General features: G+C 36.5%; 1 protein-coding gene across 4 annotated transcripts in view; it reads left to right on the top strand.

Annotated features, from left to right (window-relative positions):
- The window catches only part of CSMD3 (CUB and Sushi multiple domains 3), a 678,537-nt gene that overhangs the window by 163,129 nt on the left and 498,940 nt on the right, over positions 1 to 16,468 (top strand). Inside the window, exon 5 of one of the 4 annotated variants that reach the window (XM_085318752.1) lies at positions 4,269 to 4,334. The exons of the other annotated variants lie outside the window; for them this stretch is intronic. Within the exon in view, the coding sequence (XP_085174878.1) occupies positions 4,269 to 4,334 (66 nt within the window). The remainder of the gene's footprint in view (positions 1 to 4,268; positions 4,335 to 16,468) is intronic. 4 annotated transcript variants of the gene reach the window in all.

The following is a 16,468-nucleotide window of genomic DNA, read 5'->3' as shown; positions in this document are numbered from 1 at the left end:
CAAAAACATTCTTAATATTCTAAAGYGATAAATGTCATATTTTTGAATTATTATCGTGATAGTAGATAGAAATATCGGAATACTTTTCCTGGCTGGAATTTTTAGTTTCTCTTACTGAGGCATAGGCACAATATACAAGGCCTGGTTTCATACATCCTGCTGGTGAGTCGCAATTCTGGAACTGCTAGAAGCTCTTTCCCAAGGACAGTCAGTTAGAGAGATCCAGGATTGCATTGCCTTTGTCGCTTCTTTTTTCAATAAAGCAACGTAGCAAGGAGAACTTGGGAAAGTTTTTTCTTCGTGCTTCAGAAGCTGTCTAACTRTTCTTGAGAGGACACTCTCTGGAGCTCAGGTACCATCTGAACCTGACATCTGTATCCAGAGCAAAAGTTAGTATATTGTTAGCATATTAGCTTAAATACACAGAGAGGTCAGACCCATAACCACACGCAAAAGTGACAATATGAAGATAAGGTGGAAATTCAACTTGTCAGAATGTCCAAATGTCCACTGAAATGGTATCTTATCACTTCACAATTCCTTTTCGAGATATATATGTCCTTTTTTTTTTTTTTTTTTTTTTTTTTTTTTTTTTGTGACACTGGTCAGGATCCACCCTTTTGGCTTTAGTTCTCCATAATTTATGTATTTATATCAAGCTTGGTTGTCTAAGACTCCCTTCACAGTCAATAGACAAACCTGCATACCTTCAAGGCACTATTCATGTAATTTTTAAGTAAGTAGTTTCATCTCATGTAACTTTAGACCTCTAACTCAGAATGGGATAAACTACACCTGTTACATTGCATCTGTACACTAAAATCTGCATTTTGTTCCACTGGCTGTAAATACAGGRTAAAACAATTAGTTCAAAAGACTCCCATTCATTATGAATAGATATGCTATTCAGAAAAGCAAGCAAAAAAATCTGCTTACAAGAATAAATCTTTTCCTTTTCCCATATTCTATTCCAGTTACCCATGTTTAGGAGCATGTTTTTTAACAAGYAGCTTTGTTTCTCCCCCTGTCTAAATTAGTATGTATTTAAGGCAAAAGACAAAATATATTTTAGCTTTTTTGATTACCTATCTGTGATAATGCTGAGTTCCTTCTTCATATTTTGCCTTRACAAAAGTAGAGACTAATTAAAGATCTCAACGTTTAGTAAGAGACTAAAAAAGTTGTTACTAAATTCAAGTTTGGGGATTTTATAGTTCTCCTTTGACATTTATATATGTCTATATAAAGATAAATTTATCTATACTTGTCCACATAGGTGTATAAATGCAGAAAAGATACCTCATCTTTTCCTCTGCCCTGCATTTATTCCCAATAAACTAGATCAGAGATATTTATACACCTATAATGCCAAAAAGATCTAACAGTTATCAAATTGGAGTATTARAATATTCAGCTCACTTTGAAGTATTTTGCTATTTCCTGTGTGCAGAAGCCATTGTCAAGGAAAATTTGTTAATTGCAAATCATTGCTAGATTTCCGTGAATAGACTGCATCAGATAAGTGCTAGCTCATGTGAAATGGAGAGCACCTAATGAAATAAAAATATTTCTGAGGTAGTTTTGTAAACCCTCTAATATACTTTCCTTGAAGGGGTATATCTGCTAATATATGGACTATAACAATATGGAATTTTGAAAAATGAATTGAACTTCACATAACTACCAAGAGGTTTTATATAGCACTGTAGACATCTCACAGACAGATAAATGTGTTGATTTGGCTGCAGATAGATAAATGATGTAAGCGGTGAATAAGCTGGCTCTACCTTTGTGCATTTGCTGTAAGACAGCTTTGCAGGGCATAGGGAGAGCAAAGAGATAAAGTCAAAACACTGCGCTCGCTGCTGTGCAGTGCATTAATAGTAGTGCTGACAGTATACACGGAGGAAAATAAAGCACACTAACTTAAAGTCAGGAATAAGTTACATCYCACAGGGAACAAGTAGCATTTTCTTTCATCACTTCTAATTCTTTCTTATGTACAGACAGTTGTCACCACTTATCCTTGGCTAAAGCCCCAGTATAGCTATGTGAGATTGAATTGAAAAACATGTTGGATTATTTTTAAAAAGTAACAAAAAATGTATAAGAGTAATATATTCAAATCAGAATCTTAATCAGAGCATCAGAATAACACTTTTCATGCAGCTTGTATAGTTTTGCTTCGCTCAGCATCGTGGCGTTTCAAGATTTCCTATTAGCACTGACGGCATCTGTCCTAATATCATTTAGAAATTTATATTAGCGAAGGCTTAATCCTCAGCTGGCGTGATACKGTACAGAATAAAAATGAATTTGGATCTAAGTAATTAGCATTCATCTGTACAGTAACCTTATTAAAATGGAAAGGAAGCCTCTTAAATTATATCTCAAAAGAGTATGTAGAGGATTGGGGAAAACAGCAGAACTGACTTGTTTCTAAATAAATGAAATTGTGGTTACAAGGAGAGAAAAAAGAAGATGCAATCATTCCAGAAAGAGAATATTTGCAGATAGCTGTAGTTCACAAAAAAGTAATGAGAGGGCAGATCTAATAATGCATTACGTTGCTACTTCTGGTGGAAGAGTACCAATAYGATCAAATTTAATAACAAAAATCATTATATTTATTGATATAAGCAAGGAAAAGGAAAAGAGAAAGACCAGATTTAAAATTCAGGGCATCTAATCTAGTACTGAACAAAAATAGAATCTCATGAATATCAAAATGTTTGAGCTCACCATTTTATTCAAGGCTGAAAATTAGGGCTAATTACAATAAGCGGACCTGAAGTCAGTGAGAGCAGTTTATGAAAAGCTTCTAACACTGATTTTAGTGCTTGATTTAGTAAAATATTCTTAAGCAATAAGGACATAGAATTAAATGATGCATTGACCATATTCACAGATAGGAYTGAAATTGTGCTGTGAAATTATCACAAGAAACAACAGAGCAGTGAGATTTACACCCAAAATTGAAAGGAGAAGGTTTATCTGAAGGGCTGAGATGACTGAGTGGGAAGGAAAAACTTGGAAAAGTGCAATGCTGTTTTAGGCTGATAATAGACAACAATTTAAATCATTTGTTTGGGTAATGAGTACAATACAGTCATTATAGCATAATACTAGGGGGGTTCACTCCAACAAAGCCCTAGGCTTTCACATGAGATTTAAAATTAACTTCTAGCTTAGTTTATTTATGATAAAACCTTTTAAGACTATTTAAAGAGGAGAGGTGTTAAACCCATAGCTCTAGCCCAATTCGAGTTTGGCCTAGTAAATTCTGCTTGTGCTACCTAATTATTTCTATATTGTTTCTATCTTATATTGTATTTGGCCACATTTTCTATGTGGTATTGGTGGATAAATCCTTTCTAATGATCAATTAGCATATATAATATTCTGTAAAATACTTTGAGATATTCTAAAAGCAATTACTGGTAAATCCCAGGTTCATTAACTCAATTTACTAAGCTGCTTAATCCAAAAAGCTTTTCCTGCTATGGGCTTTTAAAAGAACGAGCGTGTTTTTTGCAGATTATGTGAATTTGGGCTTGATAAAACTTTTCATATCTCCCAATTTCTGTCTAAAATTAGAATTTACCTAGGTATAAATGCAAATTGCGAGAATATTGCCCAGTACTTAAATAACATTTTGCACACAGTGATGTATAGCACTGTTGTAATTAAATATGGAAGACAAAAGTAGTAAAAAATTGGTTCTCTGAAAATTCTTTAAAGTCCTTGAATGATCATTATCTAAAAATACAACTGATTGCCAGCAGTGCTTTTAGAAGGTGAAAGATTTCATTGCTGAAATTGTAATGTGATATTTTAATACTCTTCAAGGCTATATCTTTATTAACTAAGGAATGATTATAGATTCTCCTCTGGAAGCCCTGATTTATTTTCCTGTTTGCATCGCTGGTATGAGTGTTTCTTATACAAACACTAAAACAGCATATTTTTCTGTTCTGCGTAATGGATTTCAAATCTGCAGCTTGTCTTGAAAGATACAATATTTATGGCTATCACCTAGTAAAGCAGTCTGAGGATGGTTCAGTTTTATTACAAAAATATATTTAGAATTTCAGAAGTCTCAGGGAATAATTTTGTCATTTTATTTATCTCTGTAAATGAAGAGATTAAAAATAATCTGTTAAAAATTGTGTTGATGTTGGAAGGACATTTTAATGTAATGTAAACACTATCACRGATTATTAAAAGTTGATGATTATTAAAAGTTTCACCATCCTATTTCATTTGAGGTAGCCAAGAAATGACTGATAGCATAGGCTTAGTTTCTTTAAGAACTGACAGTAACGAACATAAAGGTAAGAGGTCTGCTTCGCTTGCTCACTTATGTTGTGTGATGGCCTTCTGAGTTTTGCTCAAAGCTGAAACCTTTGAGAGTAGATCCCTACAAAGATAGCACATAAAACATTTGAGTCAATCAGCACAGCTGACCTTATTTGACCAGAACAGAGCTGTTTATGGGCAAAGGTTCTCTTTGCTCCTATACATCAAAAGGTAGATTCTGGGTTCTTCTAAGACTGTCTGATAAGAATGTAGTAATAAAGGAAAAAAGAAAAACTCTAAGAACTTAGGAATAGTAGTTGCTTCATCAGTTTAATGTTCCTAGTCTTGCTGTTCTAACAGTGGCTGGAATATGCTTCAGAGAAACAAACTTTCTACTGTGTTGGTATGCATTAATTCTCCCCATGACATATTTCCATGTTATCTTTCATTTTAAGCTTTTGATGTTATATGCAAAGTTAAAGAGTTTGTAGATTGTCTATGCGTCCTCTCTCATATCATTCTGGGGCACAACCACCTTTTTTAGCATTAATGCATCATACAATTTAATCAAGTTAAAAAGGACAAGAACTTTAAATTAGGAACCACCGGGAAAGGAGATTTCRACCACAGTTAAGTCAGGTAGCAGTAGAGTTAAAAGGAAAGGATGTAGAGCCACAGGAATATGAAACACATCAGGAATGATGAAATAGGGTGAAGAGACATCTGCCTCAAGCATATATACAAATGCATGTAGCCTGGGACACAAGTGGGAGGAACTGGAGCTCTGAGTGTGGTCCCAGTGGTGATGCTGATGGAGTAACTGAGACATGGAGAGATAACTCATGCAGCTGGAGAGTGGTGAAAAATGGATACAAACTCTCCAGGAGAGACAGACAGAGACCATCAGACAGACCACCCAGTTAGAGTGAGGAAGTAGATGAAGTCTTCTTTAAACAGCTCAAGGAAGACTGGGTCACAGACCTTACTGGAAAGGCAACATGGCAGGTCGCAAGCATGAAAGATTTCAGAAGCACTTAGGGTATCCACACACATGGTTCACAGTAAGATTTATTCTCGGTAGATATTTGTCCAGATGGTCTCTTAAAAGTATTCACATTTTCCAAAGGCTATATTTTCTCATAGTTTATATTCACAATTMGGAAAAAGATTTTGTCTTTTTTTTTCTTTTGTTCCACATTAATCTTTATTGCTGCAGTTAAAGCATGTTGCCTTTTGTCCAGTGTATAACTTTGTACCCCTGCACAATAGAAACTGGCTATTTTATTTTTTGCAACTTATTGTACTTCTTTACTATTGATCTTCTCTTTTTTATTTGCAATAATCCCAATACACTCTTTCCTCCTAGGTCGCATTTTTGCGACCACTAGTAACTTTTACTCATTTCCCCTAGCTTGTTGGTAAGTTATCCAACTTTTGAAGTGTTGTGTCCAAATTAAGACCATGGATGAGAATTTTTGTGATTCATTGATCTGTAGCTCATAGTTACAGCATGTTCTGTTCTGTTCTCTGAGGTGCTGGTGCATCCAATTACTCACATAGCTGGTTTCTCAGGGCTATTTTAATTCTTCCTTCATTTTTAAAATAAYGTTCTATGTTTTAATTTTTTAAATCTTTTTTGATCAGAATGGATTAATTGTTGAATTTCAGGTAGAAAAGTAGGCTTTTATCTTTTTACATTTGTGGAACGAAGCACTTGTGGTAAGGCACAAATCACAAAGAGAGGTTTCCAGGAGCTGTAGACAAATCTGGCCAAAATCCCAGAATACTATTCTGTTTACTTACTGCAATCTACAAATCTGTAGTATAATACAGGCTGGCCAGAAATACTCTGCCAGATTCCAATTTTCTAACTATATATGGTAAAAAAACAAAATTCACACATTTACAGGAATAATGCTGTGATTTAACTCTTTATTTTCTCCTATTTTATTCAGTACAAATACAGAAGAAATATTCAGAGATTCAGCTCTTCAGAGTTTTTGCACATCAAGTAAAACTTTTTAGGTACTATTTACTTCAGGTCAATGTGCAAATATCATAATAATGATTTTCTATATAATTGTTCCTCTGAACACAATTAGAAAAAAAGAATTTTCTGAATAACAATAATGATCATAACTTCATAAACAAACTATTTCAGGAATTTTCTTCTCACTAGGGATTTAAAGGGCTTCTTGCTCTTAAATAAGCCATATGGATATCATGTACTTCCACAGGATTTTATAAAGTGTTCAGTTTCTATCACAAGTAGTCTCTGCAAAATATATCCAATTTAGACTTTATATAAAATGCAGTTCCTTTGCTATTCGTGGACAGTTTGGGGAATGGAAGCCTTATCTCTGCTTTTGCCTCTTAGCCCAACCCTCTTTCCAGACCCTGACCAGCAACACCAGATTGGGTGTATACACCAGATTTTACAGTCGTTACCAAACACTAGCACTGTTTAATTACAAAGCTTCATGAGAGCTGTAGCTATGTCAGTGAAGTGGCTTGTCTACCGTTTGCTCTTTCTAGCTGTTCCTAGCAGGCCTGCTTGCTCTAGTGATACTGGTTTCTCTAGCAGCTCTTGCTGCATCAGCCACTTTTGCTGGTTGTGCAGCTCTTGAGGTAAGCTTAGTGTGTGCAAAAAAAGCAACTGTAGATAACACGTATCCAAAACAAATATATGTGCTTATTTAGAAAAATCCCCTCTACTTAAAAAAAAAAAAAAAAAAGGAAAAAGAAAAGAAAAAGAAAGAAAGGAAAGACTTCTTAGACTGCTGCTTTTCCGTATAACTTGCTTCTGAGTCTGTGAACTGTTGCCTTTCGGATAATACCTCACATTCTGGTGTAGTTTGATGGTTGTTTTTTGATACTATTTTTCATGATATTACCARTGTGACATTTTCTTTACAACAGTCCTGCCTTTTTCATAGAAAGGTACTCACCCACTATCAAACAACAAACCAATAATTCAACATATTGCAGACCTTTCCRTGGCCTCTTTTATTTGACTTCCCTTCTGTCAACCAAATGTCAATAGAACAAGATCCTCCTCTTTTCATCCTTCTTCATCTGGAGCTCTCTGGAAGAGCAGGTGAATGTTTCAATCATGTATAAATTGATGTCTAGACTTTCCTTTGGATGAGGAGGAAAGGATTAGAGACCTTCTGGGCAGACTAGACATCCACAAATCCATGGGCCCGGATGGGATGCACCCACGGGTACTGAGGGAGCTAGCGGATGCTGTTGCCAGGCCACTCTCCACCGTCTCTGAAAAGTCCTGGAGAACTGGAGAGGTGCCTGAGGACTGGAAGAAAGCCAATGTCACTCCAGCCTTCAAGAAGGGCAAGAAGGAGGAACCAGGCAACTATAGGCCTGTCAGCCTCACCTCCATCCCTGCAAAGGTGATGGAACAGCTCATTCTGGATGTCATCTCCAGACATATGGAGGAAAAGAAGGTGATTAGGAGGAGCCAGCATGGATTCACCAAGGGGAAATCCTCCTGGACCAACCTGATAGCCTTCTAGGATAGAATGACTGGCTGGGTAGATGAGGGCAGAGCAGTGGCCGTTGTGTCCCTTGACTTCAGCAAGGCTTTTGACACTGTCTCCCAGAACCTCCTAGGTAAGCTCAGGAAGGGTGGGTTGGATGAGTGGACAGTGAGGTGGATTGAGAACTGGCTGAAAGGCRGAGCTCAGAGGGTCTTCATCAGTGGCGTCGAGTCCAGTTGGAGGCCTGTGGCCAGTGGCGTCCCCCAGGGCTGAGGACTGGGTTGCATCCTGTTCAACTTCTTCATCAATGACCTGGATGAGGGGACAGAGTGCTTCCTCAGCAGGTTTGCTGATGATACCAAGCTGAGAGGAGTGGCTGACACACCCGAGGGCTGTGCTGCCATTCAGAGGGACCTAGACAGGCTGGAGAGTTGGGCGGAGAGGAACTTCCTGAGGTTCGACAAGGGCAAGTGCAGAGTGCTGCACCTAGGGAAAAATAACCCTAGGCACCAGTACAAGCTGGGGGCTGACCTTGTGGAGAGCAGCTCTGCAGAGAAGGACCTGGGAGTGCTGGTGGAAGACAGACTGACCGTGAGCCAGCAATGTGCCCTCGTGKCCAAGAAGGCCAATGGTATTGTGGGTTGCATTGGGAAGAGTGTTGCCAGAAGGTCGAGGAAGGTGATCCTGCCCCTCTCCTCAGTCCTGGTGAGGCCTCATCTCGAGTCCTGTGTCCAGTTCTGGGCTCCACAGTACAAGAGAGACATGGAGCTACTGCAGAGAGTGCAGCGTAGGGCACGAGGATGATCAGAGGTCTGGAGCACCTGCCCTATCAGGAACAGCTGCGAGAGCTGGGCCTCTTCAGCCTGGAGAAGAGAAAACTGAGGGGGGGATCTTATCAATGTGTATAAATACCTGAAGGGAGAGTGTCAACGGGTGTCAAACTCTTTTCAGTTGTGCCGTGTGACAGGACAAGAGGCAATGGGCAGAAATTGAAGCACAGGAAGTTCTGCGTGAGCGTGAGAGGGAATTTCTTCCCTGTGAGAGTGACGGAGCCCTGGCACAGGTTACCCAGAGAGGTTGTGGAGTCTCCTTCTCTGGAGATCTTCAAGGCCTGCCTGGATGCAACCCTGTCTAACATGCTCTAGGTGACCCTGCTGAGCAGGGAGGTTGGACTAGATGATCTCCAGAGGTCCCTTCCAACCTTACTGATTCTATGATTCTATGATTCTATTCTTGTTACTTATTTAGTTATACAAAAGGTGTTTTTTTCTCCTGTGTGTTAAGGTTACTTATCCCAGATTAAAAGCAAAAAGACAAAAAAATCCCTTTATGATGCAGCTGTTTTCAATGCATAGTACATTTTGTTCATTTGAAAAAAAACAATGATTTTTACAATATTTTTCTCAACTTCAATCCCAATAGGCGTATATTTTTYCTATTCAACTAGTAAGCCTTGATAAACCAGGTGTTCCTTTTTCTATACATGTAATCATTTCCCACTGTTATTTAAAAAATTGTAGTGATCAAAGAATCCAGAGTACATGTTATGCTTCTCGAATTTAATTTCAGGTATTTCAGGATGACATTTTATACCATTTGCTTTATATTAGAGTATAAGAACTACAGCTAAGACTCAGTTTTCAGTGGTCCTCCTGTGATGAGCCATTTATTCACAAATTAATAGAGGTACAGATAAATAAGACCCTCGCAATCAAGTTCTTTATTTTTGTGCTTCAGTATGAATTTTTGTCTATAACAGTAGCCAGTTACACTTGAAAAGGTTAGTGCTGTATTACAGGTAAGCAAAAGAGTGCAGAGTTTAGGAACTTCAAAATTTAAACAAATGATATTTTCCATGAGACAGGTTTTGATTTTAAACATCTTTTTTCAGTGTTAAAATTTTTTAAAAAATTAAAAAGAATCTTTTCAATGACTTGCTGATTTCCATTTCATCTCATAAGAAACTAGGTTGCAGATATCCAAGTCTAACATCTATAGCGGGAAGGTGTTTTAAACCAAACTTTTTCTACATGTTCATGCATAATTGCTTTACAGAAAGGTGATGCAACTCTGAACATTRAATTAAAAAAAAATTCTTCATTGCTAGAACAGAGGAAAAAATCAAATATTTGAACTCATTATTTTTAGAACTGTGTAACGGATTTGCACTGTATACATATATTCATGGATTTGTAGAATATAATCTCAGCATTTTTGATAGTCGATTGGGGCATGCGACTCCAGATTGCTATCTGGAGTTTTCAGTAAGAGTCAGGCCATCCAGTGACTCTGTTGCTTAGCAGGTCACGTCTCTTTGGTCCTTTCAGTCTTTTGTAAATTTTAAAAATAGTGATACCACGTGCTTGATATGGCGTCACATTTTYCTTGTGAATTGTGATTCCCCTTGGAGAGTGCATATAAATGCAGAAGTAAATATTCATGCTGATGCTGATTGCTTTCATTTTTGACTGCTGACTCTTTTTATGTCGTGATTGTTTATCAAATATACTTTAAATAGTGCATTAACTGTAAGATTATCAAAATAGAAAGACTTGCAGCATACCTGCTAGTTAAAAACAGCTTAAGGGGAAAAGCCTGTATAACACAAATGTGCTAAGATGAGAGGGAGAAAACACAGAAGAATTTTTCTTTGCCTCAGTGCATCAATATAGAATCTGGAGCAGAGATTTGTCCTCATATTTCTGTCACAAAATATTACTCCTCCTACATCACTATAGAAAGGCCTCAAAGTCTGTAACCAAATGCAACCAGATCTCAGATTGTTCTTCAGGTATGTTATGTATAGGTACTCAGGTACCTCAGCTGTAGATATCCGGGGGGGGAGGGGGGGGTGGTGGTAAATCTCAGTTTCTAGTGAATAAATGCATTGGTTCAAATTAGAATTTTGGGGAGACCAAATACAAACCAAGGAAAGTTATACAGTGGCTTATATGGCACATTATTGCTTTCTGAAAGGCTGTAGAGAAACTATATTCAAGAATGCGGACAGAAAATGGAATAAATGAAAGGTTTAATAGTGCTAGGACTAAAGAAAAGAGATGTTTCAAAATGCAGATAAGTGGTGGCAATACTTGTAAGACTGGAAAGGCTATAGGTAGTGAAAAAGGAACTTTTCTACTGAAAAAGAATAGGTAACAGTTTATTGAATTTTTCTGATGAATTTAAAGATTATGGTAACAGGTAAGAAAAACAAGGGAAACAGGAAAGATTAAAAATATGGAGGAGGATAATATCACACAGATATTACACTATAAGAAGAAGAATCTTCTACAAGAGCACAGGAATTTTGGAAAGGGGAAGATCATATCTGAGATATCTTTTTGAATCATATCATTTTGAAGGTTGCACCTGCGTTTAAATCTATCCTTTGAAACTGTAGTTTTCAGACATTTGCTCTCGTCAGATTTTCTGTCTTTCATCATTGTGTAAGTGTTCACAAGAAGTGCAAAAACATTGCTTTGTATAAATATTGTAAAGTAATGYTGCTTTAAAAGCAGTATTTCTTTAATAAAATGAGCTAATTTTTAGACTCCAGATTTGATTTCTGATTTTGGTCAGTGAATTAAGAGATTTACTGCTACTCCCACTGCTGGTTGCTAGAACAACTGCAGGGTAAACTGGTCTTGCAATATCTTCCTCAGTCTGTGACAACACATTGGAGTTTGTGTCCTGATTCTCAGCTATAAGTATTACTTTCTGATCACTAYTTGGGGTCCTTTATGTATATTGCTTGGTCTAAGGTACATACATGCATAGAAAAGCCAGAGAAAGTCATTTATAGGTAATAAAACATGACCCTGCATGCTAATGCTCTTTGTTTTATGCTACTGCACATATGACCTGCAGCCACCCCATTTCCAGTTACCTGTGGATCAAATTTATTTGTGTCTCAAGTCTACCGTGCCATTTGCTATCCTACTACTGTTCTAAATGAAGATACTGTAATCATTTCCAATTAGTGAAACAATTTTCTCTCAGACATAAATTCCAACACTCCATATTATTAGATTTGCGCCAGTACTATGAAGATGGCTTAAAGACATGAGTGATTCTATAGTCCTCTAGTCCCAGAATTAATTAATATAATCTGTGGGTTGTCAGCTTGAGAGCTGGCAGGCTTGGTAGGCTCTGCTGCACTTCAGCCATTTCCTGGCTAGACTAGCACATAGAAAGGCCAACTGAGAGGTTTTCTAAATAATTATGTTAAAAGCTACTTTCTTGTCATTGCCAGTGTTTCAGTCTTCCAACCTGAAAAATCAGTCTTCCTTCTTAATCTTTGTGCCATTAAACAATGCATAACAATCTGAAAGATCCACAGTCCACATTGAGGAGTTGTTGGTGAAGCGCTTTTGTCACCAGTATTTAGATACCTTTGGAACAATAGGTCAAAACTTGTCAGTTCAGTAAAACAGTCACCGAACAACAGTTCAGTAATGGAACAAACACCCATCTGGACTGTGTTCAGGTATCTCTGTTAGATAAGGGCTTTCAAATACTGGATCATTATGACACACATCTATAGAAAAAAATGTAAAAAGTGAAGGTGTAAACATAAAGATACAAAGAATTCCTTAGGTTATTGGTGCCTGTTGTACAACTTGTATGTTGAGGAAAGAAGATGGAATTCTAGAAAGAAAATAGAATTTTCATTTGAGTTGCATTTTTGTTTGCCCCCAGCTATTTATTTAAGGAGTTCTGATGACAAACTGTTCATGTCTAGGTTTAATATTTGTCATAGCCACCTCCAAAGATTTCTTGCCATTTCAGCTTCATATGAAAGACTAAAGCAAACCAAAATAGCAAATGAAGATAAGTGAACTGATTAAGTCACAGGCGCTTCTCGCAGATAGGTAAACAGCTAACACATAATTTTTGTGGTCTCATAACAGGCCTTCAGAGGCTGCAAATCCTGGTGCAATTTGTTTTGTAATGGTATGGATGAAAAAAGTCRAAACAATTGATTGTATTTAGTATGAACAAACATTTCACAAAGTAGAATGGTGCAAGCTGAAGCCTTTCACAGAATCTGGAAATGAGCATATAAAAACCATTTTGCAGAGCTTACTAATGAGGAAGAATGTGAAAATCCATCTAACAATAAGACTAAAGTAAAGACAGCCTGAGAAAAAGCAAAGAATTCAGGATAGTCCTGTCTTAACGCACAGGGCACCAGGCAACTGCTTGTAAATGCCTCAGCAGCTGGTACGCACTGGGTTTCAGGGCTCAGGTCCATCGACGGTGATTCTAGATTCACTGTATGTGATAGAGAGATTTTCTGCAAACATGAAGCAAGTATGGCATTCTGGATATATTGCATATATACAGACCWTCTCTTGTATTAAATATGTGGTGAACTGGGATAGTACACTGCATAAAAATGAGAATATTTTCACTGAGGTTCTATAGAAAAAGAAATGTTGCATTGTTTGTGTAGAATGTATTCATATCAAATGTGTAGGATAGCCAGCCTCAACTCTGCTCAAACGGATTTGAGGTTTTTTACAAGGTCATTTGCAATGTTGTGCATTGCTTCTTTGAATTTTGATTGCTTTTATCTATATTTTTTATTAGAAATTAATTATAGTCTAAACTGTGTGCAACAGTAGAAAGCCAATCTAAAACATCACTTTGTCCTTCTCTGCAAGGGATTTGCATTGCTATTTTTTTTCCTTTTCTTTAAGAAATTTATCCAGTGGGTTACTTCTCTGATAATGTAATTGTGTTTCTAACCAAAGAGTGGTGCTCCTTAAAAACGTGAAATGAGTCTTGCCAGACAATGAGAAAGTCCTGCAGTATTTGATCACCAGTTCCCTGGAGAATTTTATCCAGCATATGGCAAGCGTTTCCATAGAAACAATAACCCTATTAAAACTACTAAGAAGAACAGTCTTTCTCCTCTTTCCTTTCCTTCAACCTCCTTTTTAGCTAGTTTGTATTATGCATAAGTGCCTCATTTCAAATGATATAATAAATGGAAACCTTTCTTTCCGTAACTAAATAGAATATATTGCTTTCCATAATAAGCCCTGTGATTCTGCAGACCAAATGTTCTGTCCTTTTGCTGCTCTCCTAATTTTAGGCAGTTTAACTTTTGGAGAACGTGGTTACTCATTTACAAGTTAGTCACATTATTAGTGAGCTGGGAAAATCTAAGCAATGTTTTGGGGGAAAGGAGAAACCTTTTCAAATAATGTGGATAATTAACCAGTGGGATAGATTACTTACGAAGGCTGCAGAATCTCCAATACTTGGTTTTATTATAACTTTGRAAGTTTCTTTTTTAAAATATATGAGATGAGTGGATTCTGTTGTAATTTTTTTAMTTTTCCTAATGGAGGCATATAATTATATTTAGGACATTTAAGATATAGAATTACTTTTCTCAGTTAACTTCCTAAGAAGTAGGGTCACTGGTCCATGGACCAAAACTCAAAATCCACTGATGATTCAATTCTCAGGATTATTTCTTTTTAAAATACAATTGTCAGCCCCTTTATTCCGGARGGTTTTTTTTTAGTATGGCCACATATTTTCAAAAAGTTCAGATTCCTTTCCTTTACAGAATTTCATGCAGGACACACGAACTAAATATCTATTAGTCATTTTCAGTGCTGTAATATAACTCCAAGCTTATATTTAGATTTGTATTTGTAAATGYTAAGACAATTTAAGAGGTAAGATTATAATGAGATAGAAATTTTGGAATCCTTTCATTAAAAGTGTCTTAAAAAGATAAGTTTTTGAAAAATTAATTTCCTAATGAATGCCAAAGTATTTATTTCAAAATTCTCACTAGCCTTGGAAGATCCAGAATTTGCAAAGAAATTCTTGGAAAGTGAAAGAATAGGAGCAAAATTTATAAAGGATATGAAGAGAAATATAAGGTGTATGTATATGTGTGTGTGTGTATATATATGTATATATATGTGTGTATATATATATATATATATATATATATATATAAATTAGTTAAATTGTAGTGTGTGTAAGCTATTTTCTGAGCTCCCATTAAAGACAGTGTTTTAGAGCATTCAGAGTTAAGCTGTGTGAGTACCAAAGGCTGAGGCTGAAGGAAGAAAAGTGACCAAGGGGTTTACTATATTTCTATTGTATTTCTTTTTAGAATTGGCTTTTTTTAGAATTACGCAGAAAGCAAAAAATGAAATACAAGCTCAATTCCACAGCATATCACCTCTATCATTTTCAAATTTGTTTATGCCATCTCTGAATTTCCTTAGTTCTTAGAGAGTATTTGGAATTAAACTTTTTTTTTCTTGGGCTGAAATGTTTGCAGTTTAACATCCCCAATGGGCTCTAAACTTTGTGTACTCAATTGCGATGTTTGATGGCAACTATTGAGAAATCACATTTTGTAAAAAATATTGTTTAGTTGGGAAAATATTTTAATGAAAGATTTGTTTAATAGGATAGCAGCAAATACATCATCAAATCTATCTTTGTAATGGAAATGAAGCTATATTATCTTAATAATAGAAGCATCATCTTCTGTTATGYAATTTATGAAAAATAAGAATTTAAGAAAGTCTGTTTTTCTGTTTTTTTTTCATTTCTCAAATCTGATTTTCTTCTCAAGATAATAAGTTTTCTTCATATTATGTTACTAATTCACATCTCAACCACTTAATATTTTTAATTTATTTTATGACAGTTCTCAAAATATTCAAAAGTTCTGATGGCTGATTAGTGACCAACGAGTTTACAAACTTCCAGTAGGATCAACTTAAGTTTGACTATAAGTCAGAGTTGTGTTTAGCTGGATTTGGACTAGCTAGAATGTGGAAGATTCCTTCAACCAATGTAGACATCTTCAGTGACGTTTTGATATCTATCTAGGCTTTTTTTGAGGCCAATAGAGAGAATAAAGCATGTCCAGTCTGTCTAACATTCACTTCTAATACAAATATAAGCATCATAAAATCATGTAGGTTGGAAGAGACCTCTGGAGGTCTCTAGTCCAAACTTCTGCTTTGCTCCAGGCTGTATCCAACTGACTTTTGAATATCTCTAAGGATGGAGACTCCATAGCATCTCTCATCCCCTGTTCTAGTGTTTGGCCTCCCTCATGGATTTTTTTTTTCCTTATGCTGAATGGGAATTCCCTATGTTTCAACTTGTATTGGCTGTCTTTTGTGCTTTCAAAGTGCACCTTTGAGAAGAGTCTGGCTCCATCTTCTCTCCACCCTCCCATCAAGTGGTTGAACGCAACAGATCTTCCCTTCTCCAAGCTGAATAAATCCAGTTCTTTCAGCTCTTCCTTGTATGTCATGTGTTTCGGCCCCCTAATCATCTTGACTTGCTTGACTCAYCCTAGTATGTCAGTGTCTTTCTTGTACTGGTATGGTAAATCAGACGTGGTGCACCTTAAAAGGGGCTATTTATCACAACTGATCATGAAAAGATCCAAAGGTGATTGACTCAAAACGAGTTGTCTACTGTGTACACATCAAAAGTCAGATGAGATGTCCACTCCCATGTGTTACATGGATTCTGCAAAAGCAGAAAGAAAGAAAATGCTGGCAAATCTGTCTCAAAGTACCAAACCAGATCATCAACAGGGAGTAGCATCAGGGAAGGCAACAGATAAATGGCAAGAATATTCTAACAAATGGAGCAGACAATTTTTACATTGTTTA

This window comes from Rhea americana, unplaced genomic scaffold (assembly GCF_003343005.1).
Source record: "Rhea americana isolate MKP2758 unplaced genomic scaffold, rheAme1 scaffold_0, whole genome shotgun sequence".
Lineage (NCBI taxonomy): Eukaryota > Metazoa > Chordata > Aves > Rheiformes > Rheidae > Rhea > Rhea americana.
Note: the sequence above shows the minus strand (reverse complement) of the source record. Positions and strands in the feature narration are given on the sequence as shown.